At 44.4% G+C, this 25,893-nt stretch overlaps 1 protein-coding gene across 1 annotated transcript in view; it reads left to right on the forward strand.

The window, feature by feature from the left end:
- The first annotated feature begins 358 nt into the window (after positions 1 to 358).
- CFAP58 (cilia and flagella associated protein 58) overlaps positions 359 to 25,893 on the forward strand; it is an 85,044-nt gene continuing 59,509 nt past the window's right edge. Inside the window, 10 exon segments of the mRNA XM_081912547.1 lie at positions 359 to 508; positions 4,686 to 4,967; positions 8,048 to 8,196; positions 9,789 to 9,945; positions 11,337 to 11,531; positions 14,347 to 14,484; positions 16,131 to 16,290; positions 24,532 to 24,614; positions 25,805 to 25,874; positions 25,877 to 25,893. Coding sequence (XP_081768673.1) covers positions 500 to 508; positions 4,686 to 4,967; positions 8,048 to 8,196; positions 9,789 to 9,945; positions 11,337 to 11,531; positions 14,347 to 14,484; positions 16,131 to 16,290; positions 24,532 to 24,614; positions 25,805 to 25,874; positions 25,877 to 25,893 — 1,260 coding nt within the window. The 5' untranslated portion in view covers positions 359 to 499.

Below are 25,893 nucleotides of genomic sequence, written 5' to 3' on the forward strand. Positions count from 1 at the left end.
CGGCAGCACGGAAATATTCGAGAAAAAAAATCAAGAATTGGCAGTCATGAGGGAATGAGCAGCTTATGGGACCAAAGAAAGAGCCCATAGTAGTCACTTGCTGGGAACTGGAAAACCTTGTTTCCCAGTGAGCTACTCAATGGGCAGCAGCAGCAGCACTGAGCTGGATGTGCTGGACTAATAATGGTCTGATTCAGCAGAAGGCGCCTTCCTGGGGCCCTGCGGGTTCCGCCTGCCGCCTGCGCTACTCCGAGGCCCCTACAGACCCTCGGGGTCCTCTTCCCTCTTTGGGGCGCTCCCTTTCTTCTCAGCCCAGCCGCCTCCCGGCCGAACGCGGGGAGGGAGGGGGAGCGGTTGCCAGGAGACGAGAGCGGCGGCCCGTGTACACAGCGGCAACGCGGCAGCGAGGAGAAGGACAGGCCCTCTCGCCCGGCCTGTACGCGGGGTCCTCTCTCCCTTCTCACCTCGGGGCCTCTGCGCTTCTCCACCCGCTGCAAAAATGGCAGAGGTGAGCCCCTTCCTCACGGTGCAGCCTCTTCCGTATCTCCCCTCCTCCGCCGCCGCTCTAGGGCTCCCCCCTCCCCTTTATTACCTTTCCTTAACAACACATTTTCCCCAATCCATCCATACCTAGGAATCGCCTCCTTTCTCCCCAAAAGGAAACAAAGGTTACTGGGCGCCCTCTCAGGTATTTCCGCGTCCCCCTTCACCCCTCCCCGCACTAATACTGGGGAAGAAGTAGAAGAATATCTTCTTTCATTTGCCAGTCGCAGTAACATACATGATAGCGTGGATTTCGCCAGTTTTAATAGATCTAAACTTTGCACGCTTGTACGTAGGCTCACGACAATGTCCTTTCTCACCTTATTTTATAAAGACATGGGGTGTAAAAAACAACAACCCCTCATCCCATCCCCTTGAGTATGTACACACACCACACATCTCCTCGCCAGAACTCAAGGATGCGCTCTCACTACCTTGCACCATTATTGTACGCAGAAGTAGTATGGTTTAAGAATGGTGAAAAAGTGGGATTATAATCTGAGTTAGTGATGGAGTCAGGTAGAACTTTGTTCTGGATTAATTGATCCAGAATAGTTTACATGGCTGATCATACACCTATTTTAAGTGTTTCGCTCTCCACATTTTCCCATGCCTTACCTCTTGCCCAGTTCTTCTTCGCTACCCATCATTGTGTCCTAGAATTCCTGCCCATGAATTTGTCTAATTTTTTTTACCCTGATCCCTTCCTTTCCCAGAATGACTCTCTTAACTTGTTTCTCCCACATCTGTATTCCATCCTGCCCTGTATTCCATCTCTGTCATCATTCCCCATTTTGTTTTCTATTCCTTTCTTCTAATTATCACTTGCTGACATCTGTCAATGACTGGAGGAAAATTTTTCTCCCTCTCATAACACTAGAACCCACGGATGTCCAGTGAAGCTGGATGCTGGGAAATTCAGGACACCAAAAGAAAGTACTTTATGCAGCACATAGTTAAGCTATGGAGTTCCTTCCCCCAGGAGGCTGTGATGGCCACCGACTTGGATGGCTTTAAAAGAGGATTAGACCAATTCATGGAGGATAATGCTATCAGTGGCACTAGCTATAATAGTTATGCCTTGCCTCCATGATCAGAGACACTAATGCTTCTGAATGCCAGTTGCTGGAAACCACAGGAAGAGGGTAGTGGTGGTCTTGCGCTCAGGTCCTTTCTTGCTGATTTACCACAGACGTCTGTTTGGCCACCATGAGAACAGGATGCTGGACTAGATGGGCCAATTGGCCTAATCCAGCAGGGTTCTTCTTATGTTCAGTTTCCCTTTTCGTTTTCATAATGCCTTCTCTATGTATATCGGTGACTCTTCTTTAAACCTTGTTCACTGCTTTCCTATCAACCATTTCCCCTGTGGGCCTGAGCAGACAACGATAACGCCAACAGACGTGTGTAGCGCTGAACTTGAAATGGAGAGAAAAAACGTCAGGGGCACCAACTCTCTTTTGTACTCGTGGAACATGTGCTGATCCTATGGGTTGTCAGTTTAGTAAGAAATCAACATGTGGACTAATCTTTGTGTATTGTTGATGACCATAATAATAATAATAATAATAATAATAATAATAATAATAATAAATAATCCTGGAAAGCATTTAACACCACTAGCCATCCCAAGGTCCCCGCCTCTATTCCATTTTTGTGACTCACCCCCCCCCCCCCAACACAAGGGCTGGATCTCTTCTCTGTCTCTTGTTTGTCGTTTCCTACCTGCTCACTTTCTCTTCCCCTCCTTATATCTTTCTTTTGCCCCTTCCTGCTTTTACTCCTTCCCTCATCCCACTACCTTCCTTCTCTCTCTGTCTCTTAACAACTTTGCTAAGGCATTTGGGATGGAGTGAGAACTCAGTTTGTTGTCTATTGCTGGTTGGTTGATCTCATGTTTTAAAGGATGCTTTATGCTATTTTAGTCATTATGTATATAAGATTATTTTAATGATTTGTCGATATTTTACAGTGAAAACTTCCTCCCTGGGGACAGTTGGTAAAGGGTGGGATAGAAAAACTCAAAATAAACAAATGACTCCTTTTTTGTTTCTCTTGTTTTGTATGTCTGTTATTATTTCAATCCCCCTTTCTTTCATCTCTCAAGTCTTTATTCCCGCGGCCCCCCCCCGCTCACGTTCTGCAAGGGTTTCTTTAAGAGAGGCCATTTTCTGTGTGTCTTCTAGTACAGTTGTCCTATGCACCTTGTAGCTAACAATCTTTTTGTCATTTCAGCTAGCCGTTGCCTTTCCCCTTAGTTTTGTCCTTTATTAATTGAAATGTTCCCAGCCTGTGTTTCTTGATACTCTGGGCAAACGGGGGGCAATAAACCAAGCTTTATGGGCTGAATAACTGAGTTTGGCATGAACTCAGACAGGGAGAATAAAACAGAGGCAGCCTCACTGCTCCCCTTAGCCCACAAAACATCTTTACTTCCGTTTGATTTCACACATATTTTTCTGTCAGGAAGTAGTTTATCATGAGTAGAGAATACTATTACATTTTAAGCATTGTGAATTGAAATAGTTTTATGGTGAGGTGCAATATTGTGTGCTATAGGCTCAGTGGCGGCATGGTGATACAATTGTGATATATTGGCTTCTCTAGCTAAAATATATTAGTTGAAACAAATGGGATCTTGTTCTCCTCCCTCTACATCTTTCTCACTTCCTCCCAGTTGATCAGCGTTCCATGCTCACTGAGCATGCTCGGTCCCCATTGAACTGTTCCGGGGTTTTTCTTTGTGAGTTGGGATGGACACACTTGTGCACAGTTCTGGCTGGGTTAAAATATTGGATTTTTCTATTTTTGTAGGCAGTTCTGACTTCTTAGAAATTCAATAGTTGGGGCTGTTTACAGTATTTTTACCTCTCAAATCAGTCAGCGTTATGTGGTCATTGAGTCCTCATTGGACTCCTTCAGGCTCCCTTACAGATGGGGTTTCTGGTGTGGTACTTGTGTGCACCACAACTTCCTCAGAAACCTCCCCACTAGTTACCTGTCAAGCCCCCCTGCCTGTCTCTTTTTTTTTAAAGAAACAAGTGTTTGTGTGCTCTTTTGTTTAGGAGGGATTGTCTTTTTAGGGGTGTTTTAAAAAACTTTTTATTTGTTTTGAGATGTGTATAGGTGTTTTGCTTTTTGCCTGTTTTCTTTCTTTCTTCTAAGGGTCTGAGAATCTTCAGTTTTTTCTTCTATGAAATGGTGCCCACAACAGTCTCTTAAATTTCTAAGTATGGCCCTGAGCCCCAAAAAGTTGGGGATTCCTTATCTATTTGTTAAAATGTGATGTTTAGTGATCTGTGTGATTTTATGTAAGAACAATTTAGGCTGCAGTATTATACTCACATGGAGGTAAATTGTATTAAACTCAATGGGGCGTACTTACTTTTGAATACAAATAGCAGTGTTTTTTATTTCAGACCAACTTAGTTATTGAAAATGTAAACAACTCAAAATGACTTACTACTGAATAAACATTCATAGGATTATACTGCAAATCAGTTTCTTTTCGTCAGATCTGTGGTTTATCCAACTTAAATTCAATATCTTGTTTCTAATAGTTGTTTCAGAGGAAGTGTACAGAAATGTAGGACAAACATTGTCAAACAAATGGCTTCCAGGCTGTGGCATGTAAACCATGCACTGTAACCTGCCAGGTCCTAGATATACTCTCTAACTTCCTGGGATTACAAAGTATTGATAAGACTAGCATTATTTTAAGGCCGAAATGGTGTTGATTCCCCCACCCCATCCCAAGTAACTGCTTAGTGAAGAATTGAAGAACAGCATACTTTGAAGTGACATCTTCAAGGAATATATGATCATGAAAACAAAGACAGCAGTTGTGATATAAACACTGGAATCTTTAAAAGTTGTGTTTTATAATTGGATACTTTGTGTAATGGTAAGTCTTTATAGATGGGCTGAAGTCATGTTTAAAAGACTCTGCTTGCCTAAAGGATTGTACATTTAAAATAGGATGGAATGTAAGCTTCATATGGTATGAGTTGCCATAATCACAGATGTTTTAATCAAAAGGAGGTACCTTGGAGCTATTATACCAATATCTTGGGATATGTCATTATCTTTATCAAGATGCCTTTGGTGACTGACTGATAGATTCTCCCTTTCCTTTCATCCAGGAAAAATATGACAAACCTGCAATAGAAGAAAATATCTTTGAAGCGTTGGAAAAAGACTTCCAAGAAGTCATCAATGAGCTTACAGGAGATCAAAGCCTTGAGAAATTTCGCGTGGAATATGAGAAGCTCCACACAGTGCTAAGAAAGTCCTATGAGAATGAAAAGCGTCTCATGGCAAAATGCAGGGAGCTGAATGCAGAGATTGTGGTGAATTCGGCTAAAGTGGCTACTGCCCTGAAACTCTCACAGGATGACCAGACAACAATAGCATCTCTGAAAAGGGTAAGGGAAGCAAAACATGACAAATGCATAACTGAGGCCATAGTAATAAATGGAGGTCTTGAATCCGTAAAATGTTAGCACTTTCATGATCCTTAGTATGATGACTTGGTGTGAGTTACAGTTTGTAGTGGAAGTTGATGTCCCTTTACTGTTGATCTCAGCTCTTCTAATTCTGTTAATCATCTGTGGTGGAGAGGGAAGATCAGATTATGCAGAAAAACTCACGGCACCTATACTAAATATTTAATAATACATATTTAAACCATACATTCACATTCAGTTACATTGACTTTATTCTCATGTCACTTGAAACAGTTGTTAAACTAGAGTATAATGTAAATGTATATGTGTAGTGTACGCATGCTGAAGTTGTGGGTCCTTGCTACTCCCCCTGTTCTTCTTCTGTAACATTCCTAGAAAAGTTTTTAATGAGGTCAGTGTTCACCATCAAACTGGCATTTTCGGAATGTAGGTCAAATGAACCCATGCAACGTTTGGCATGTGGTAAAGCTATTGTGTGATTGTTTCATCACATACATCCCTCCAGTTTTCAACAGAAGCCACATTTACAGTGTAGCAGCAAAAGTGCTGAAAGTGAATTTAAAATAATATGCAGGAAATGGACTACTGTGTATGTCAGACTGCTCAGAGTGACACAACCTACATTTACAATGTGCTAATTTTATAGTGTGAATTTGGTAAAAATATAATGTATTTATATATCTAATTTTAGGGGCTAGCATAAGATTAATTCTAGTTAGATCTAACAGGTTTTTGCAATCTTTTTTGTTTTGTATCTTCAATCAGTCATACTTGAACTGCTTATTTTATTATCTTACCATATTAATACTTCTGTGTCCTTTTACCCTGATACAAAAAGGAACAACCTTGTGTTCCTCCATCTGAAATAAAACAAACAAACAAGAGGACACTTTCATAATGTTGTGTATAGTCATGCTCTAGCCAAAGTAAATGACAAAAACAGAAGCCCATTTGGTATTAAGATGTCCTTCATCTGAGTGTACAGACTCATTTGACTATGTCAATGAGAGCAGGAAGAGTATGGAGATGAGATGAGCAATTACATTATGCACCAAATTATCCAGTTGTGCCACTGTGGTCCTTTGGGAACTTTTGGGAATGTACAGTAAAGTTGCAGCTTAAGGCTAATTGATTGGACCATTTTTCACTTAGGCAGGTGAAATATGACACCTTTTACTTAGGCAGGTGACACTGATTTTAATGAAACTATTATGACAGTATTGTAAAAAATAACTGATATCATAGAACTGTAGAATCTATTTGATGGCTTGCTTTGGGGCTGCAGTGCTAAGAAAAAACATCAATGAAATTTTGTGGGGTTTTAATGGGATAAAGAGTGCCTGGCGTGCTCTGGCGTGCTCTGGTCCATGGGGTCACGAAGAGTCGGACACGACTAAACGACTAAACAACAACAACAATGGGATAAGGAATATTCCTGTATTATTTTCCCCTTCATCTGCTTTGTTGAACAAATTTGTTCCTTAAACAAATGTAAATGTTACATGGATATTAAATACTATTTTAAAACATGGAATTGTACCAGGATTAATTTTATGGCAACAACAAGTGGTTTTCCTTCAATACAAATAGTAGCTTTAGATGGGTTATTTCAGGACTAAAGCAGAGGAAAATCACACTGCCTGCTGTGAGCATGACAATTATCACCCCACCGCAGGGCTGTTATTTGCATTTTAAAGAAATATATATTAAATATAAAGATGCAGTTAAAACCAAATCTAGATTGGCCCTTAGATTCTAAACACAAAAATAGTTCGGCTGAGGCTAATTTTTCTGTTCTTAAACATATTGTTAGTTATGTTTATAATGCTTTATTGAACTGGACAGTGAGCTTAATATTATCACTTCAAAATCAAACAATATTTACATCATAATGAGATGTGGTATGAGAGCATAGAACATAGAAGAAATATGGTAGATGTAATAGGTGAAAACACATTTCAAAAGCTTTATGATAATCCTTTAGAGAGCTTGCCTTTTTGAAAAAAGTCTTACTCAAATTATCCTTCTGAGCTGTCCCAAAAAAGAAGAGAAGAAGCTAAGATGTGGCAGCAAGCAGCTTTCCTGACCCAAGAGCCACAGATATTAAGGGGATAACCTTCTTGCTACCTGAACTCTCTCCATACTTTTATGATTTGATGGACTAGTATATGATGGTTAACAAAGAAAGGGAAAAAATCCCTGGCCATGAGCTGAAAATAATATCCCAAACAATAGATTTGAAGTTCTGTGACAAAACCCATGGCTTCAGGTCATGGTTGAGTACCCTTCCTTTGACCCCCATTGTTTATGGGCTAGCTTAACCATAAATTGCTTTGCATTTTAATCATTCTCCCAAATATTCATATCATGTTTACTCATTTATGAGATAAGCAGAAAATATTAAAAATACTAGCTTGCTTACCCCTGAATTTCTTGTTTGAATCAAATGCAATCATAGAATCTTAAGAGTTGGAAGCTACCCCAAGGGCCATTTAGTCCAACCCCCTGCAATGCAGGAATCTCAGCTAAAGCATCCATGCCAGATGGCCATCCAGCCTCTGCTTAAAAACCTCCAAGAAGGAGAGCCCACCACCTCTAGTGGGAGTCTATTGCACTGCCGAACAGCTCTTAATGTCAGAAAGTTTTTTTCGAATGTTTAGTTGTCATCTCCTTCTGGACTTTTTAAGAGAAAAGCTGGATTTTAAGATTATGATTATAGAAACGCTGGGCAAAATATGGATAAACTTGGCCACAGATTCTAGTGGACTTTAAGCAAGATTCATGCTGATGAAAATAAATAACTTTGAAAATACAATATAATTAGGTATAATGTTCCATATTAGTAGGTATGGATTGCTTAATTGAAAGTACTAATATTTACTGGCCAGACAGAATTGGCTAATAGAACAGAACACAGATGAAGACCAAAGGTTGAAAGAAGGCTGAAAACTTTTATTCATTAACCTGGAGGAAAATTAATTAGCTAATTGTTCATTTTTAATTAAATATATGAAACTGTTTTCTTCAACCATCCACAGGAGATCGAAAAGGCCTGGAAAATGGTGGATGCAGCTTATGAGAAGGAGCAGAAAGCAAAGGAAACCATCCTGTCTCTTAAAGAGGAAATCGTGAACTTGACTAAATTAGTGGAGCAAGGATCTGGATTATCATTGGGTCAGGAGCATAAGTGAGTTGCATCCGGAGAGGACTGGGAGAAATTGCCATTCATTGAGACTACATTTGATAAAGATAATGCAAATAATCTTGCAAAAACCTGCACATGTTATCTTTTAGGTGGGAAAATATATTTCATGTGTGAAAAGCTGTGTGTTTGCACCCTCAGAATAGCTTGATAAACTTTATTCAAAAGCCACAGCAGTCTATCCCCTAGCCAGGATGCCTTATGTGCCCCCTCCCACTGCCACTGTTTTTCTGCCACTGATTTTAGCAGTGGTAAAAATAAAAGAAGCATGGCACTGGGGTGGGCAGAAAGGTTTAAACTCCTTGGCCAAGTCCAGTTCCCTGATGAGGATACAAATTGCCCCTTCCTGGTCTTCAGATCAATCATATGATGAGTGGGGGAGGGAGTAATTGGGGGGGGGGGCTGTGTGCCCACACACATTTTTCCCAACACCTACCACTGGTATGTGGTCCCCAGAGTGTTTGCCAAAGGTGAATGTGCCCTCAAGCCCAGAAGCACTTGCCACCCCTGATCTAGGATTTATGTTCTGGGGAATGTAAGGCCATGGGGGCATCTTCAATCTCTGCAGTGATTAGTGGTTTCTATCCTTGAAAAATGTTAAGAAATTGTCGGTGTGCAACAGTGTGATTGGTAGATGGGAAAGCAGTTGCCACAACCATTTGGTGTTGCTATATTAGCTTGTACTGTTAATCTTGTGATATTTGGTTTGCTGCTGGGAGCACCTGTGTAACAGTAGCGTAGCAGTTGCCAGCATACTTGGAGCATAAATTCAAGCTGCCTTCCACATGGGTTTTCAGTTGGAACCCAGTGTCTTTCATTGTTACTCAGTGTGTCTAACTTTTGCTGTTGATAATAACAATAACTGGCAGTCAGTGCACATGGCACCTTCCCTGTGGGTCTCTGCTTTGAAGAGCTTACAATCTAAATTTTAGCACTGCAGTATGTGGTTGTTTCATTTACATGTACAGTTAATAGTTAATGCAGGGCACAGAAACTAGAGAGCTTTGCCAAACACTTCATGGAAAAGGTGGGAAAGTATACTGGTCAGCAGGGGAGAAAGGGAAGTCTTCTTTGTTGGTCAGAAGGTCTTTGGAGGGTCAACGGTGCTGAAGCCGGATGAGCAGATATCCTGGGCAGATTATGTTCTTGTCTGTACATCTCTTGGATCCTGGACATTTATGTGTCATGTAATATCTCAGATTAGCTGAGACAGCCTATTCAAATCCAAAGGGAGACACCCAAAAAATGGCAAGGCAGGAGTAGAGGAGTGGGCATACCGTGAGCATGCTGCAGAGCATGACAGTTTAGAGTTCTGATCATTAGGTTGGAAGGAACTAAGTTTGAATCATGAATTCAGCTGAAGAATAAAAACTACTGGGTTGTGATTTTTGCTACTAAGTAGTAATAGGGTGTTTTTAGTAAATGTTCACAGACATGCAATTTAGTTGACAGGTTTTGTGAGCGAATAGAAGGGGAGTTTCATGTAAAGCAGTTATATCTTTACACTATCATTTCCCACAAAGCACATTTTGCGGAGAACACGGAGAAGTTGACTCAGATCTTTTTCCCCCCCACAGCCTGCGGGAATTGCTAAAATTCAAGGAAGAAGTAACAAAGGAGCGAGACCAGCTTTTGTCAGAGGTTGTAAAGTTACGTGAAAATGTAACAAATATGTCAGATCAACAGCACGAAGCAGAAATGACAAAAACTGTGGCGGAACAAACCATTGCTGAGGTCTGTGTAAACCCTATTTGCTGTCACTTTTGTCTTTGTCTAGAAGGCTTTCAAAGCTTGCCAATTTGTCTCTATTAACTACCACCTGCTATTTTACTTCCTAAACCCTTTCCAGGCGGGTTGGTGAGAAGTCATCAGTGGCAGAGCATCATCAGTGCATTTAATCTCTTTCATTAATCTCTGACATATCTTTTTCAGAAAGTTTTCCTTCTGTAGGGGACTTAAATGTTTGCCAAATCTGCACCAACCGGAGCTGCTGCTTTATAAATACTGAGAAGACATGTTTCTACTCTGCTGAGTTTATAATCTAGATTAGATTGAGGGGAGACATTAGGGGAGAGGGCAGAATGGAGGCAGGAGTAGGTTTTTAACTTTAGGTAGAGTGGGAGGGGAACAGCCTGAGAACCAGGGTTCCTCCTTCTGCTGGTTCCATCCCTTTTGCTTGCATCCCATCTGAGTTTTGTGATCATTTCTTTCTTGTACTTGTAAAGCCCATATGGGTTTGTGGGGTAGATAGTGGGGTGTTCAGCGATCTCTAGACTTTCTTGCCCCTCACTCCTGAAACATTCCTTTCACTGTTCATCAGATCACTTCTTTGTCTTCCCTGAAGTCTCCCTAAAACATATTTTGTTTCACAAAACCATTCCTTAACCAACTGTGCTTCACCTTCACCTCCATTCTTCATGTGAAGCATTGACTTTATCTCATTAGCCCCACTTTGGCTGGGGTTCTGATCAATTTTACTGTGTAGCGACATGGGTAGCATTGTGGTCTAAACCACCTTGGGATTATCTATTGTAAGGTCAGCAGTTTGAACCTGTGCTACAGGGTGAGCTCCCATTGCTTTGTCCCAGCTCCTGCCAACCTAGCAGTTCAAAAGCATACCAGTGCAAGTAGATAAATAGGTACTGCTGCGGCAGGAAGGTAAACGGTGTTTCCATGCGCTCTGGCTTCCGTCACGGTGCCCCATTGCGCCATAAACAGTTTAGTCTTGCTGGCCACATAACCTGAAAAAAGCTGTCTGCAGACAAATGCTGGCTCCCTCGGCCTGAAAGCGGAGATGAGCGCCACACCCCATAGTCAAATTAAGCAGAGGCTTGACAACCATATGTCAGGAGTGCTCTGATGGTGTTTCCTCCTTGGCAGGGGGTTGGACTCGATGGCCCTTGTGGTCTCTTCTAACTCTATGATTCTATGAAATTCAACTAGACTTAACTGTCCAGTGGTCCTTTACCTTTTACTTTTACCTTACTGTCCACATGCTTTGTAAATTGTTTAAATAGCAAAAAGTAGAATGCCAAACTTATATGTGGGTAGAATATACACTTACTGATTCCCCTGATTAAAAGAAAAATATTTTTTGCCATTTCCTCCTCTATTGCTGTTTGCAGCTTAATCAGGAAATCCAGTTGCGTCAGAATGAGGCTTCAAGGGAGGCCCGAAGAAAAGAAAAAATGGAGAGGGAACTAAAACAGCAGCAGATGGAATTAGACAGCAAATTGGCTGAAATGAAGGCAATGCAGCAGAATATGAATAGAAACAAGGAGGAACTCCTGAGAATTGAACAGCAGCTCAAGGAGCAAAAGGTAATGTAGGGTCTGACACTGAACTTCCTTAAAAACACACACACATAGACTCTTCAGATCAAGGTCAGATTTTCAGGACAGAATGAAAACACTTGGGGAAACTAAACACTTTCTTTTTCTTGGTCATATACGGCTAATATAGATTTTGACAAAAATCCCACCTGCTCCCTCACTCGCACTGAAGTAATTTGAGAATGCCTTCTAAAGATTTGTGGCAAAATAGGACAATAAAGCCACATGCACAAAATTACATCCTGGTCCCTTGGGTTTGTTAAAAGTATCTCTGAGTGTGAGCCTTTAGTTACATGACATGAGATAAATGAATGCATAACTGTGGGATCCTGTAACATGGGAAGCAAACATGGTTCCCTACTGTTGGACTCCATCTCCCAATCCAACAGCATCTGGACTGTACCTCACTCCCCACTGTAAGATGACAGGGTACTTCCTGTTTCCTCTGAGGTCTGCCAAGGAACAAATATGAGAGAGCAGGAATCAGGAAGGATTCTAAAGATGGAACTCATGTCTGGTTTGTAAAATTATCCAGCAGCACATAACACAGTTTTACATATGTGAGTCTAGCACTACCCATTATGAGCCCAGTGATAGTTCTTGAAATTATGGTCTTTCCTTTGTTGCTTTAAAAAAAAAAAGGTGCATTGAAAATGTGGCAGCTCCAGATAGCGACTAGTAGTTGTATTTATGTCTTATTAAATGGGCTACTGGCTTTCTACTGAATATTTCTATGAACTTGATTCAGATGCGTTTGAACCTTTTTAGTGGATACATTAAAATGAATATGCCATATTTTCTTGTATATAAATGAATTTTATCAGAAAACTCACCAGAATCTATTTAGTTTCTGTAGGTCTTCAAGCACTCACTTTGGAAATGTCAGTGTCTCAGGGTATATTCACACACAGTTGGTTTAAGCAGCATGGCAGCTGTGGGGAAAAATCAGCTTATGCTGACTTATTATTTGACTTATTATTGTGTGAATGCTGCTTTTTTGTGCAAAGGGATAATCCACACCACCACATATGTGGTGTTGGGCCAGAAGCTGATTTTGGCTGAGAAGAGCATGTGTATGACTGTCTCGGTGTAGACTGATGCAGCTTGAGTAGCAGAAGCTGATGTTTTTCTGCAGTTGCCTCAAACTAATAAAACATAAGAATGGACTTTCACTTCTGCCTAAAACAGTGTTCATGCTCTGATGCCATGGCTCACCAGACTGTCATTTCATACTAGTATATTTCTTAACATAGAATTGTTGCTCATTTCCCTCTGAAACATTGAAGCCTGCAGATAAATAGGGAAGCACGGCAATAATATTTTCCTATCTGTCACTTGTGTTGTGAGGTTATCTGTCAGAATGCTGGTAAAGATCTTTAGACAGAAGTTGCTGTCAGAGTGCAAAGTATTCATTTTTAAAAACCAAAATATCATTTCTTAGCATTTTTCTGGTCAGGCCTTAAAATGGTCTAGATTATTTTTTCACTCCATTTCCCCTGATGCTGCAAAGCCCTATGAGAAGCAATTTTAGTAAACAATAAAAGAGGTTTGGTAATTGTAAAGCAGTTTCTTCCTGGAACAAAAGTCTTCCTGGAGTTGCTTGTGTCATGCAAATGTATAGTCCTTCCTTCCATTCCCTGAGTGTATTTGGGTAGACGTCTGTGACAGTTGTTCATTTAGATGAAGTTTTTAATAAAACCAAACACAGATTCAGTATATATGCAGAAGTGAAAGGAAAATTTTATTGTCTCTGTCAAATGCATTGGTCCTGACGTAGCCTTTTAAAATGATGTGATGATCCATTTACACATTATGAATGGTAATTGTGGGCCAGTCCTGGCATAGCTATTAGCAGCTGCAGAATGGCGCCAAGTTTGCTTTACTAACATGCTTCTCTGCTCCCAGAATGTATTGTGTGTATTGATTTTAATCAGTCTGTCAGATAATGATGTCTTGCTACCCTTTTCTGTCCTTCCTATTGAGGTAACTGAATTTCACTGGAATATGCACTTCTATGGACTCAAGTAATTATGAGCATGTTGAACATATGAAGTTGCTTTATATTAAAATTTGGGGTCTATCTAGACTAGTATCATGACAGGCACCCCTGAAAGTGCACTCTTCCATTGTCTCTCAAGGCAGACGGACGCCAACCCATCTAGACCAATATTATGACAGGCAGTGATGTATCATGGTCTTAGGGGCAGTCTTCACCAGCTGTACCAACGGCAATCCTTTACCTTGAAATGCTTGAGATTGAGCCTGGGATCTTCTGCAGTGATGAAATAAGTAGTCTACCATCTCATAATACTCCCTGCTTCTTATTAATGTAGCATATGTCTTCTAAGATTTATAATTTATTTTCATGATTGCTGATAAGAACCATTTGACTCTACTGCTCATTTGCAGTGATTACAGGAAGTGTTGTACACTGCCAAATGTCAATAAGGCATTAAAATATTTATCGGCTATCTGTGAGGGAGGCTTACAAAGATCCTACAAAAAACATTACACCCACTGAGTTATTCATTAGAAGCTGCCATTCTCATTCCCAGCTGCTGAACAATTGTCATATTTCTCAAATAGGATACATTACTACAGTAATACGGTGGTAAATGGCATTTGATTAAAAAAAAAAGGTGAAGGAATTCTGTTCTCCTTGGAATCCTTATAGAAGCTGAGGGTGGTACTAGTATATTATACTATATTTTTCGCCCTATAGGACGCACTTCCCCCCTCCAAAAATGAAGGGGAAATGTGTGTGCGTCCTATACATTTATGTCTTTGTGCCACAATTCCACAGATTCTGAATGAAAGAGCCACAAAAGAACTTGAACAGTGTACGGCAAGAAATCTCAAGCTCCAGCAAGAAAATGAACAGCATACTTTGGCCATTGATCAACTCATGCAGGAGAACCAGCAGAAAACCACAGAGCTGAGAGTAAGTTCAGTATGACATCAGATACTATCCCAGTTTCAAAACTGCATTGTACATAATGGCTGCTTGGTAGGTGTGTGACTACTAGCTTATATGTCTAGATGTTTGATCACTGAGGCTTCCTTTGAAACACAAATAGCAGCTATGGAAAGACAACTCTTGTTGGGACAAAACATTCTCACCCCCAATGAGAATTACATTACAAAACATGCACATGAATTGCACTGACATCCAGGATAGCCCAAACTTTGGAAGTGGTGACATCATAATCTGCTCATACAATTTATTTTCCGCAAAAACCTTATTCTTCCTATTACTGTCTTTTTTCTATTCCAATTTGTTCCCTGACCTTTTGTGTTTTTTACATTGTTTTTGTGGCATCTTAGAGATTCCTGCCTTTCCAAGATAGGCCAATCTCTCCTTGAGATGAAAGACACTATATATACCTAAGATATTGCCATTGTTCATCTCTTTTGTCTAATCTCCAGTCAAGAACACATCTGCAGTTACAACATGGTTTCTGTTAAAGAAAAGGACAGAAAACCAATTGTTTATTGAACTTTAGTAATGTACAACCTGTTCTTCTAAATAGAAGACGTCATTTGCTGATGAAGTGTTTGCTTCCAAGGGGCCTGGTTGGTTAAAACAATGGAAGCAAGTTCTAGAAGCATATAAAAATATTTATCTGGTGTAGTAAAAGGATTTCCATTTCAGGCTATCAAGAGTATTTTCTGATCTATGTTCATGTTTATAAAAAAAGTCATTATCAAAGGCTATTATCACAGCCGATGATCTTCCTTTGGATATGAACAAAGAAACTTTTGGCACCTAAAAAGCTAAAAAAATAATTGTGGCACAAATTTCATCAGATACATGGTAGACTCAAGCCTACAAAAGCTTCTGTTACACAGTTCTATGAGTGTCAACTTAGAAGTAAGCCTTATGAGTTTAATGGGTCCTACTTCCAGGTGCATAGGATTACACCCTAAAATGCCACAGAACCTTGTTGTTGTTGGCATAAGTTACCAATATTCTAAACTCTTTTCAGGAGTGGGGCTACTGTTGGCTGATTAGCCAGAGCCCAGAAGAGGGAATACAATACTTTAAAATAGAGGTTGGCTTGCACCACTCTTTTTGCCAGTGTAAGTAAGATCTGCTGAGTTGCCAGATCATGTGACTGAACTAAAAGGTTAAGAATCAGTGTCTCTTGTTATGCTGTCCCACCCCATCCCTGCATACGTTTGCGTTCTGCAGGCTGAGTCCCAGCTGAGCCATGATCAGGGAGTTACACCAGCTGAACTAGGACAGCCCAAGATCTGCCTAGTCCAAACTCACTCATCCTGGTGAATCTTGGGCTTGGAGTGCACTGTTAGTTCTTCTGTCCAGCTGTCATTAGGCAAGTGATGGCAAGCTGAGTACTTGGTACTAAAGCTCAAGAGTGCAGCGGAAGAAAAAGGATAGAGAGAAAAGAGGATGAAAAACAAAAGCTGTGCTCTGTAAAGCCTTCAGGGCTCTGAATATTTTCTTTTATTGCAAATGACAATGGCTATTATAATTTTTTTTTACCCAACACATTGCAGTAGGAGCAAAAGTTGATGTATACCTTACTAATTGTTGCCTCTCTATTCCTGTTCTTTTGTTTTCTGTAGGCGAGAGAAGATGAGGTGTCTCAGATGCGTCAAGAGATTTCAAAACTTTCTAAAGTGAGAGAGGTTATGCAGCGAAAATTACGTGCTGTAGAAGAGCAAAAGACTCATGCTGAATTTGAAAGGGATACCCTTAAAAATCAGATAAATGGGCTGGAGAGAGGTAGGAGTCAAACTTAATGCAGTGATATGGAAATTTGGTTGGGCAAAACAATTTTTCCCCAATATATGTCTTAGCTATACTTCAAGTGTTACAGAAAAAGACAAGCTTCTGAATTCCCATGATATCACATGCATCTGAATTCACATGCATCTGTGAAATGTGGGCAGTTGCAGTTCCCCTTGCAAGTATTTTCCATATGTTTTGTATCTTTGAGTCTTCTTTCCAACCATTTCAGAAAAGACCTGGTTGACATGTTTGGGAAATCTGCTATTAACAGTTCCTTGCAGGTGCAGGAACTTGCAGTTTCCAATAGAAAATAACAGAATGCAGAATTCCAAGAATTTTGATGCAGCAGGGCTGAGAAATGTGCTTAGTCCTTGGCTAGGAATACAATGCAAGTTGTGGGAGCAGCTATGAATATGTAGTTATGGTCTACTTCTCTTGCCAGGAATCCACCAGAGGTTTATCTCTTGTGTCCTGAGATGAAAGAAGTCAATGGAATATTAAATACTTCATTGTATAAAGGCGAAGTTGAATCTTCATTCCCTCGGTCTTAGAAACCAAATGAGCTTTTCCAAGAGATAAACAGAGTGAAAACAAGATAAAATCACAATATAAAACCACACAATACAGAATCAAAATAAAAAACAAAACCAACCCAATAACCCCCTAGTATTTGCCTAGTATTGTATCCTGTTGTGATACCTGCTTTCATTATATAAATGAATAATTATTAAAGCAAACTTTTAATTCAGAAATAGTAATTTAAAAAATAAGAAATGGAAAGTGGGGGTTGTTGTGTATTAAATTCTTGCCATGGATTCACTTGATCTGATTAGACTTTCTTTGTGATCAAGAGTCTTCTACTTTGTATGGATTTTGAGTGTTGCCAGTGAATTAATGAATTATTATTTTTTCAGTTACTAGCTGTATGGATTAGTGTATTTCATCAGGGTTATGCTGTATTGCAAGGTTTTTAACCCCACACCCTACAGCAAGCCCAACAAAATCAGACCTCCCCACAGCTGCAGTAAGCCCTGGAAAGAAAGCTCCCACTGGCATGTTCATTTAGGAGACCTTATTGTTGGAACTACTCCTGGGCCTCCATACATCTTAATTTGGCAGAGACATGCTTAGAGGTTGCCAAGGCTGCAGACTCGGGGGGGGGGGGAGGGTTGATGGACAACAATTGCACCTCTCTCAGCACCTCAGCGGAACGATCCTGACATGGCATGGGCTGATGCAGCAACCCTGCAGAGCCCCCTCCCCAGTCTGCAGTGGTACTGTCTGTAAGGACGCTGCTGCTTGGTCCGCTGTCCTAGCACGGCCGCTGCTCCTGTCTCTCCCCCCCCCCCCGTTCCCTCTGTTTGCCCTGAGAGTGGCCTTTTGGCTGATGTGGTGACAGTTGAGGCTTTTAATTCACCATAGCTGATTCGCTTTCCCCTGTTTTCTCTCCTGCCTTGACCAATTTCCAGAGTGTGTGCCACTGCATGTTCACATCAGAGAGCAAGGGCAGAGAGCATTGACTTAAGCAGGGCTTACTTCTGAGTAAAGTGTGCACTGGGGCAAAACTTCCAAGTTAGTGCCTTTCTGCTGTCACCTTGTCAGAAGTAATGAATAATCATATTGACTTTTAGTTTTAAAGTAAAACTGCTGTCACGGCCACCCAGGACGGGTCCCAGCTCACAAGAGACCTCACTCCGTTGCAGTTTATTTACAGGAAAAGTTTATTGAAGATTTCTGCTTCTCGTACAGTTCAGCATCGTGGCCGTACGTCTGTCACGTTAGACCGCTGAAGTCCCCTCTGACTCCTCCCCTCTTCCACACCAACTTAATAGCCTGGCTCTAGACCACCTCTTCCTCTCCTTTCTTTTCCGCAGGGTCTTCCTGCCCCCCTGGGTTCCCTCTCTCCGTGACTCGCCTGAGGCTGAATCCTCTGCCGCCTCTTCCCCCCTCCTTCTGGCTTTAGGGCCGGGCTCCTCCCCTGAGCTCTCTCCACTTCCGCGCGCCTCTACGTTTGAACTTGGCGCGCGTACGTTGCTGCTGACCTTTCTTTCGACCGCTACACCACCCCTTGTTCTGCTCTCCACCCTTTCCGGCTGAACACCTTGCTCCAACCCCCTTTCTCTGTTCTCTCCTAATCCTGCTCCCTCCGAGAGGCTGACGACTCCACCCCCTTTACTCCGTTCCGGCTGAGACGCCTCTTGCTGCGTCTGTCTTCCACTGGGCTCCTCTCCGCTTCTCCCTTCTCCTCCCTTTTGCTTGATTAAGGTAACCCCCTTTTGAGAATCCTCTGACTCGCTGCTCAGACTCGTGGATTCCCTCAGAATTCCGTCATCTTCTTCCTCATCCTTCTGCCCCTCCTCCCACTCGCTCTCCGTCTCCTCTGTCATCTCCTCCTCTCTCCCAGAAACCCTGACATCCATCCCCCCCTCGAAGCCCCCCCTTCCCCCCTCCCGCTCGCCGGGTGCAGGTTGAGGAAAACGTGGTTCTTCCGGGGTCGGTTCAGGATACAAGTTGTCCACTTCAACGTTCTCCTCTGTCATCTCCGTATATGTGTGTTCGAACTCGGGTTCCCCACCCACAGACCTCACAGTCTCTTCCTCCATCCCCGCTTCTCCTGGCGCTGCCTGCCAAGGACCTACCATCCATCTCTGACTCCATGCCTCCCTTGGCTGATCCACCCACCAACAAGGGCCTGTCTCCTCCCCCCCCAGTCTCGGATCCCTGGTCGGGCTTGTTTCGGGCGTATGGCCCTCGGGTGAGGAGAAACCCTCGAACGTGCTGTCTGACAAAGTGGGCGTGAAAAGCCAATCATCAAAATACTCCTCGGGCATGGGCTTGTGCGGAAAGAGTGCATGGAACTCCTCCTTCAACAGGGGTTCGTCCAACGCGTAACCCGGCACCCAGCTATTGGCAGAGGCCGGAGTGCCTTCCCTGGCTAGAAAATATTCAACTCCCTCCTCCCCCCATCTCGAGTCCAGTATCTCTGTGACCTCGTTAAGAGGTTCTGGTCTTGGCGATTCCCCCCCCTCAGGCGCCCTCCTACGTGGCTCTGGGAGTGCTCCTGACTCTTGAAACCTGTGTGGGGTTTTGTAGGGAGTGAGCACCGACCTATGAAAGACCGGGTGCACCCTGGAACCCTCCGGAAGGGCTAGACGAAAAGCCACCGGATTGATCTTAGCCTCAACTTGATATGGCCCTAGCTGCCTGTGTCCTAACTTCTTCTTGGCCAATGACCTGGCCGGCATCGCGTGGGCTGCTAACCACACCCAGTCCCCAATCTGGATGTCCTCTCCCGCCCTCCTGTGCTTATCGGCCTGCACCTTATACGCCTGTTTTGCCAGCTCCAAATGTCTCCGCAGCTCCTCGTGCACCTCTTGCAACTCCGCTGCAAACTGGTCGGCATCTTGAGGCCCCCCCCCTCCCGGTGCCGCAAATCTCGGGAAGGTTCTGGGATGACGGCCATTGTTCGCGAAGAAAGGCGTCACCCCGGTGGATGCGTGTTTCGTGTTGTTGTAGGCGAATTCAGCCATCGGCAGATAGTCCACCCACGCCGCAGGTCGCTGGTTGGCGTAGCACCGCAGGTACTGCTGCATGATCGCGTTGACCCTCTCCGCTTGACCGTTGGTTTGTGGATGTCTCGCCGATGTCAGGTTGATTTTGACGTGCAAGATGCCCAGAAGCTTTCGCCAGAAAGTGGAAACAAACTGGCGCCCCCTGTCGGACAAGACGGACTGCGGAAGTCCATGCACTCTGAAGACGTGATCGATGAAGAGCTTTGCGGTCTGTTCTGCCGTCGCCACCTTGGCACAAGGGATGAAATGCGCCATCTTGGTGAACAAGTCCACCACCACTAACACCGCCGTCTTACCTCTGGAGCTGGGCAGGTCCGTAACAAAGTCCAACGCTACTCTCTCCCACGGTTGCTGCGGTGTCTCCAGCGGTTCTAGCAATCCCGCCTGCTTCTGGTGCACTGGTTTGGACCTCTGGCAGATATCACACCTGGCGACGTAGTCCGCCACCTCTCCTCTCATCTGGGGCCACCAAAAGTCTCTAGCCACCAACTCCATCGTCTTCTCTTTGCCGAAATGGCCTGCACTAGGGGCGTCATGCAATTGTTGCAGAACCTTGGCTCGAAGATCGTCGGTGGGCACGTAAAGGGCACCCTTACGAGTCAAAAGTCCATCTTGCAATTGGAACTCATCGTTGTCTCGCGACCCTCCGCGTAGCTCCTCCATCTTGGACTGTGCAAACTGATCCCTTTGCAACGCGCGTCGCACCGCGTCCAGGTCGACTGCGATGGTAGCGCACGTCCACGCCTGCGGTGCGAAAATGTGCTTTGCTGCGATTGGAGCTGCTTCCTCCAAGTATTGCGGCTTTCGGGACAGCGCGTCTGCAATAACATTGGAGTCTCCTGGGATGTATTCTATTTTGAAGTCGAAATCCGCAAAGAACTCCGCCCAGCGCATGTGTCGCTGGGTCTGTAACTTAGCCGTCCGCCAATACTCTAAGTTCTTGTGATCCGTGCGGACTTGCACCGTGTGCTTGGCTCCTATTAAGAAGTGTCGCCACGCTTTGAAAGCTGCATGAATGGCCAACAACTCCCTGTCCCATATGGTATAATTGCGCTCCGTCTTGCTGAGCTTCCGGGAGTAGAACGCACCCGGTCTCCAGTTGCCTTGTGAATCCTCTTGCAAAAGAACGGCCCCAACCGCTCTGTCTGACGCATCGGTCTCTACCCGCATGGGCCTGCCGGGATTCACGTGGAGCAGCTGCTCTTCGGAGGCGAAAAGACCTTTAAGCGTCCGGAAGGACCGCTCCGCTTGTTCGGTCCAGACGAACTTCTTCTTCTTGGAACTGAGGGTGTCAGTGATAGCCGCCGTCGCGTTCGCAAAACCTTTAATAAACTTGCGGTAAAAATTGGCAAAGCCGATGAACCTCTGGACCTCTTTCCGATTTCGAGGGCTTTTCCAGTCCAACAGCGCTTGAACCTTAGCCCTGTCCATGGCCAGTCCCTCGTCGGACAACTTGTAGCCAAGGAAATCAACCTCTCTGACATCAAACTGGCATTTTTCCAACTTGGCGTACAGCCTGTGGTCCTTCAGCCTCTGCAGGACCTCCCTCACGTCCTTATCGTGATCCTCCGGCGATTCCGAGAAAATCAGGATATCGTCGAGAAAGCAGACACACTTCTTGTAGAGGAGACCTGCTAGCACGTGGTGCATAAATGCTTGAAAAACGTGGCTGCCATTTTGGAGACCGAAAGGCATGACTCTGTATTCGTATGTGCCCAGAGGGGTGAACATGGCGGTCTTCCACTCATCTCCTTTCCGGATGCGGATGAGATTGTAAGCTCCACGTAGGTCCAGCTTGGTGAAAATCTTGCCCCTCCTGACGGTCGCTAAAAGGTCGTCAATCTTGGGCATGGGGAAAGCTTTGGGCTTAGTCAAGCTGTTTATGAACCTGTAATCCACTATAAGCCTTTTTTGGGGCGTGTTTTTCTTCTTCACAAAGAACACAGGGCTGCCACCCGCTGCTTTAGATTCCTGGATGAAACCTCGCTTGAGGTTATGGTCTATGAACTCCCGAAGCTCTTGCATCTCGTCTTCCGACATGGAGTACAGTTTGGCAGCAGGCAGTTGCGCCCCTGGCACTAAATCAATCGCGCAGTCGTAAGGTCTGGGAGGCGGCAACTTGTCAGCTTCCTTCTCACAGAAAACCTCCAAGAAGTCCTGGTACTTGTGAGGCACTGTTTGCACCATACCCAGATGCAACTGCTGCTCGGCTTCTCCTCCCTGATCGATCTGAAAGCAATGCTGAGCACAATACGATGAACAAAAGGTGATCTGCCGCTGGTACCACGCAACCGCGGGACTGTGCCTCTCCAGCCAACTCATGCCTAACACGATGGGTGTGTCCGATAAGTGGGTGACATTGAAACTAATAAGTTCTCGATGGTTGCCAATCTGCATCATCATGGGAGGGGTTTGCTGCACCACTTGCCCCCCCAGCAACTTCCTGCCGTCTACCGTGACCACGTTTAGAGGCGTCGTTGCAGGCAGGAGCGCCATGTTGTGCTGCTTAACGAACTGCAGTCCCACGAAGTCGGCGTTGCTTCCCGAATCGATCGTTATTGGAACCTCGAGGAGTCTCCCATCAGGCAACTGGAGTGTTGCTGTGAGCAGAACTGCCGGTCTGGGAGGCAAAGGGTCCACGCTTTGCAGTGATGCTGGGGGCTTGTCTACAGATCCGCCTGGCTGAGCCCCAGTAGCTCTGCTTCCAGCCAGGCACTGTCGTTTCCCTGAAGCTGCTCCCCTGGTTGCACCTCTGCTGTTACAGTTGCCAGTGCTGCAGTGTGCTTCTGGAGCCTCTGGGGGCACTCTTTCGCCATATGGTGCGCACTGTCACAGATGTAACACTTCCTGGTTCCTCTAGGAGGCTTCGCTTTGGCTGCACCAGGGACAGGGCTCTGGGATGGCTTCTGAGCCCTAGCACCACCAATCTCCATTGGCTCCTCGCTGTCCTTCCCCATTGGCGAGGGGTGCGCACGGCTGAAATCCCTGTGCACAAAAGGGAGAGTCCTCGCTTGCGCACGCGCTTGGGGCCCGTCCTCCTCGTGCCACGGACGTCCCTCATGTCGAATTCCAATAGCTAAAGCCCGTTGCACCACGTCTTCTAGGGTCTGGGGTCTGTCCCCCCTAGCGATCTCATCCTTGATGGGGGGGCTCAATCCCTCCCAAAAAAGATCTCTGACCGGCTTACTGTCCTTTGGCCAATCTAAGGCGGTGAGCAATGCAAAAAATTTAGAGTGGTATTGGCGCACAGTCGCTTTCCCCTGCCTCAGCCCGTGCATTTGACGGCGCGCAATGTCCACATCCACAGAGGATTGAAAACAAGAATCCATCGCTTTGATGAACGCAGTTGAATTGCGACGGGCCGGTCCATCTTCGCGCCACAGATTGCGTAGCCAAGCCCTGGCCTCCCCATGCAGGTGCGAAACAATGAACCCCACTTTCTCCTCCTCATCTTTAAAATCGTGACGGAGTAAATGCAGTGCATATACGACGTCCGCTCTGAAATTGGGATAGTCCTTGCAAGTTGCCATTAAAATGCGGAACCAGGGCACCCCCCCTCCGTCCAAGCGCAATGCCCTCCGCTCTGGAACCTGGGGCCCCCGCCCTGTCCGCGTGTTCCCACCTTGCCTGCAAATCCTGGCACGTCTTCTCCAAGTCGTCATTCTTCTTCTGCGAAGCAATGACTGCCGATGTGAGAGCGGTAACCTGATCCCGCAGTGCAACCAGCTGCTCCTCAGCGCTCATGGCTGCTCCCGTTCGTGAGCTTCGCAAAAAAATTTTTTGCTTTCTGAGAGGGGACTTACTGTCACGGCCACCCAGGACGGGTCCCAGCTCACAAGAGACCTCACTCCGTTGCAGTTTATTTACAGGAAAAGTTTATTGAAGATTTCTGCTTCTCGTACAGTTCAGCATCGTGCCGTACGTCTGTCACGTTAGACCGCTGAAGTCCCCTCTGACTCCTCCCCTCTTCCACACCAAACTTAATAGCCTGGCTCTAGACCACCTCTTCCTCTCCTTTCTTTTCCGCAGGGTCTTCCTGCCCCCCTGGGTTCCCTCTCTCCGTGACTCGCCTGAGGCTGAATCCTCTGCCGCCTCTTCCCCCTCCTTCTGGCTTTAGGGCCGGGCTCCTCCCCTGAGCTCTCTCCACTTCCGCGCGCCTCTACGTTTTGAACTTGGCGCGCGTACGTTGCTGCTGACCTTTCTTTCGACCGCTACACCACCCCTTGTTCTGCTCTCCACCCTTTCCGGCTGAACACCTTGCTCCAACCCCCTTTCTCTGTTCTCTCCTAATCCTGCTCCCTCCGAGAGGCTGACGACTCCACCCCCTTTACTCCGTTCCGGCTGAGACGCCTCTTGCTGCGTCTGTCTTCCACTGGGCTCCTCTCCGCTTCTCCCTTCTCCTCCCTTTTGCTTGATTAAGGTAACCCCCTTTTGAGAATCCTCTGACTCGCTGCTCAGACTCGTGGATTCCCTCAGAATTCCGTCATCTTCTTCCTCATCCTTCTGCCCCTCCTCCCACTCGCTCTCCGGTTCCTCTGTCATCTCCTCCTCTCTCCCAGAAACCCTGACAACTGCGTTTAAAAAATAAAATCCCATAATGTTTTGTTCAAGTTATGCAGTCTGACTCTGAACTCAAGGTTTATCAACTTTTCCTGTGTTTTAGAGTTGGAAGGTGCAAAAAAACAAGCTGAAATTGACAAAAAAGCTATAGATGAGCTGGTGAGAGAAAGGGACATATTGAACAAGGTGAGTATGTACATCTGACTCTAGAAAATGCATCTCTCAGTCATTTGTACAAAACCAAATCCTAGTTGTGGTCATTAGTAGTCATTTGGTCTAGTATGAATATGTGCACTGCTGCTGGAAATCCTTCCCCTTTCTTGGGGCCATCAGTCTTCTGTGAAAGTGCTGCATTTTTGGTGGCAGGGGCTGGGAGAAATTCTCTTACTTTTGTGGGTGATGTGGCATACCATAATAGAAATGAGGTGGCAGAGAGTTTTAGTCTTTCTTTTACTAGAAAAAAACTTTGCCATTCCATGAGGTGACCTGATGGGCAGCAGCAGCATCCTTCTCATTGAGAGTGGCCCAATGGGAAAAACACGGCAGGGGCATTATTGGTAAAACTAAAAATCAGTCTGACAGATATACATCTATTGATCATTAGCGATGACTGGATCAGCCTATTTCTCTTCCATTTCAGTTTTGCATGCACTCAGTCATACGTCTGTTTCCTTTTTGGTTTTGCGGATTGTGTTCTGATTCATGTAAGTCCAGGACTAATTGGTTTGTGACATAATGCAGACTGAACAAATTTATCCTCCATCCCTATTGAAAAGAATTATTCTTGGATATAAATGTAACAAAGTGCTGCAGTTCTGTAGACAGTTTGTTTGGCGAAGTTTCACGGATGGCAGTTGTGCCCGGGAGTTGCAAACTTTGTCCACTATCTGTAGTAACATGCAAACTTTAAATGGAGTGTCTTGCATCTTGGGAACAAGCATTTTTAAAAAATGAAATACCAGGTGTTAAGAGTACCACCTTGGGATATTAATGTACTTTTCTGGCAATGAGAGTCAAACTATGTTACATAGTCTCTCCACATTTCTTCTTTCATCAAAAGCCACTGTGGGAGGCTGCAGTGAGGGGTGAAGGAGGAGTCTTCTAGAAAAGGAGCTAGGAAGATTTTGAGCGGGAAAACAGCTAGAGGAGACATAATTAAGCAGTCTTCTCCTCACCACAACTCCTCTGCTGTTACTTTCATTCTACTGCTGCCTCCTATGGCTGCTTTTCATTAAATAAGAAAAAGTCAGGAAATTCCCATGTCATGTATCTCCCATGTAATGTCAAGCTTGGACATGAGTGCTTGGTATTATTAGGCTTTGTGAAATCACTCTTATACAATGTGTCCCCTAACCATCTTCACCGTTTGTTTGCAGAACTTGCTCAAGGCTGCTACTGTTACTCAAAAGCAGATGAACCTTGTTAAGCTCCATGAACAGTCAAAGAAGACCTGGAAGAAGAAATT

The sequence above is a fragment of the Podarcis melisellensis genome (assembly GCF_964234715.1).
Source record: "Podarcis melisellensis genome assembly, chromosome: 5".
Taxonomy (NCBI): domain Eukaryota; kingdom Metazoa; phylum Chordata; class Lepidosauria; order Squamata; family Lacertidae; genus Podarcis; species Podarcis melisellensis.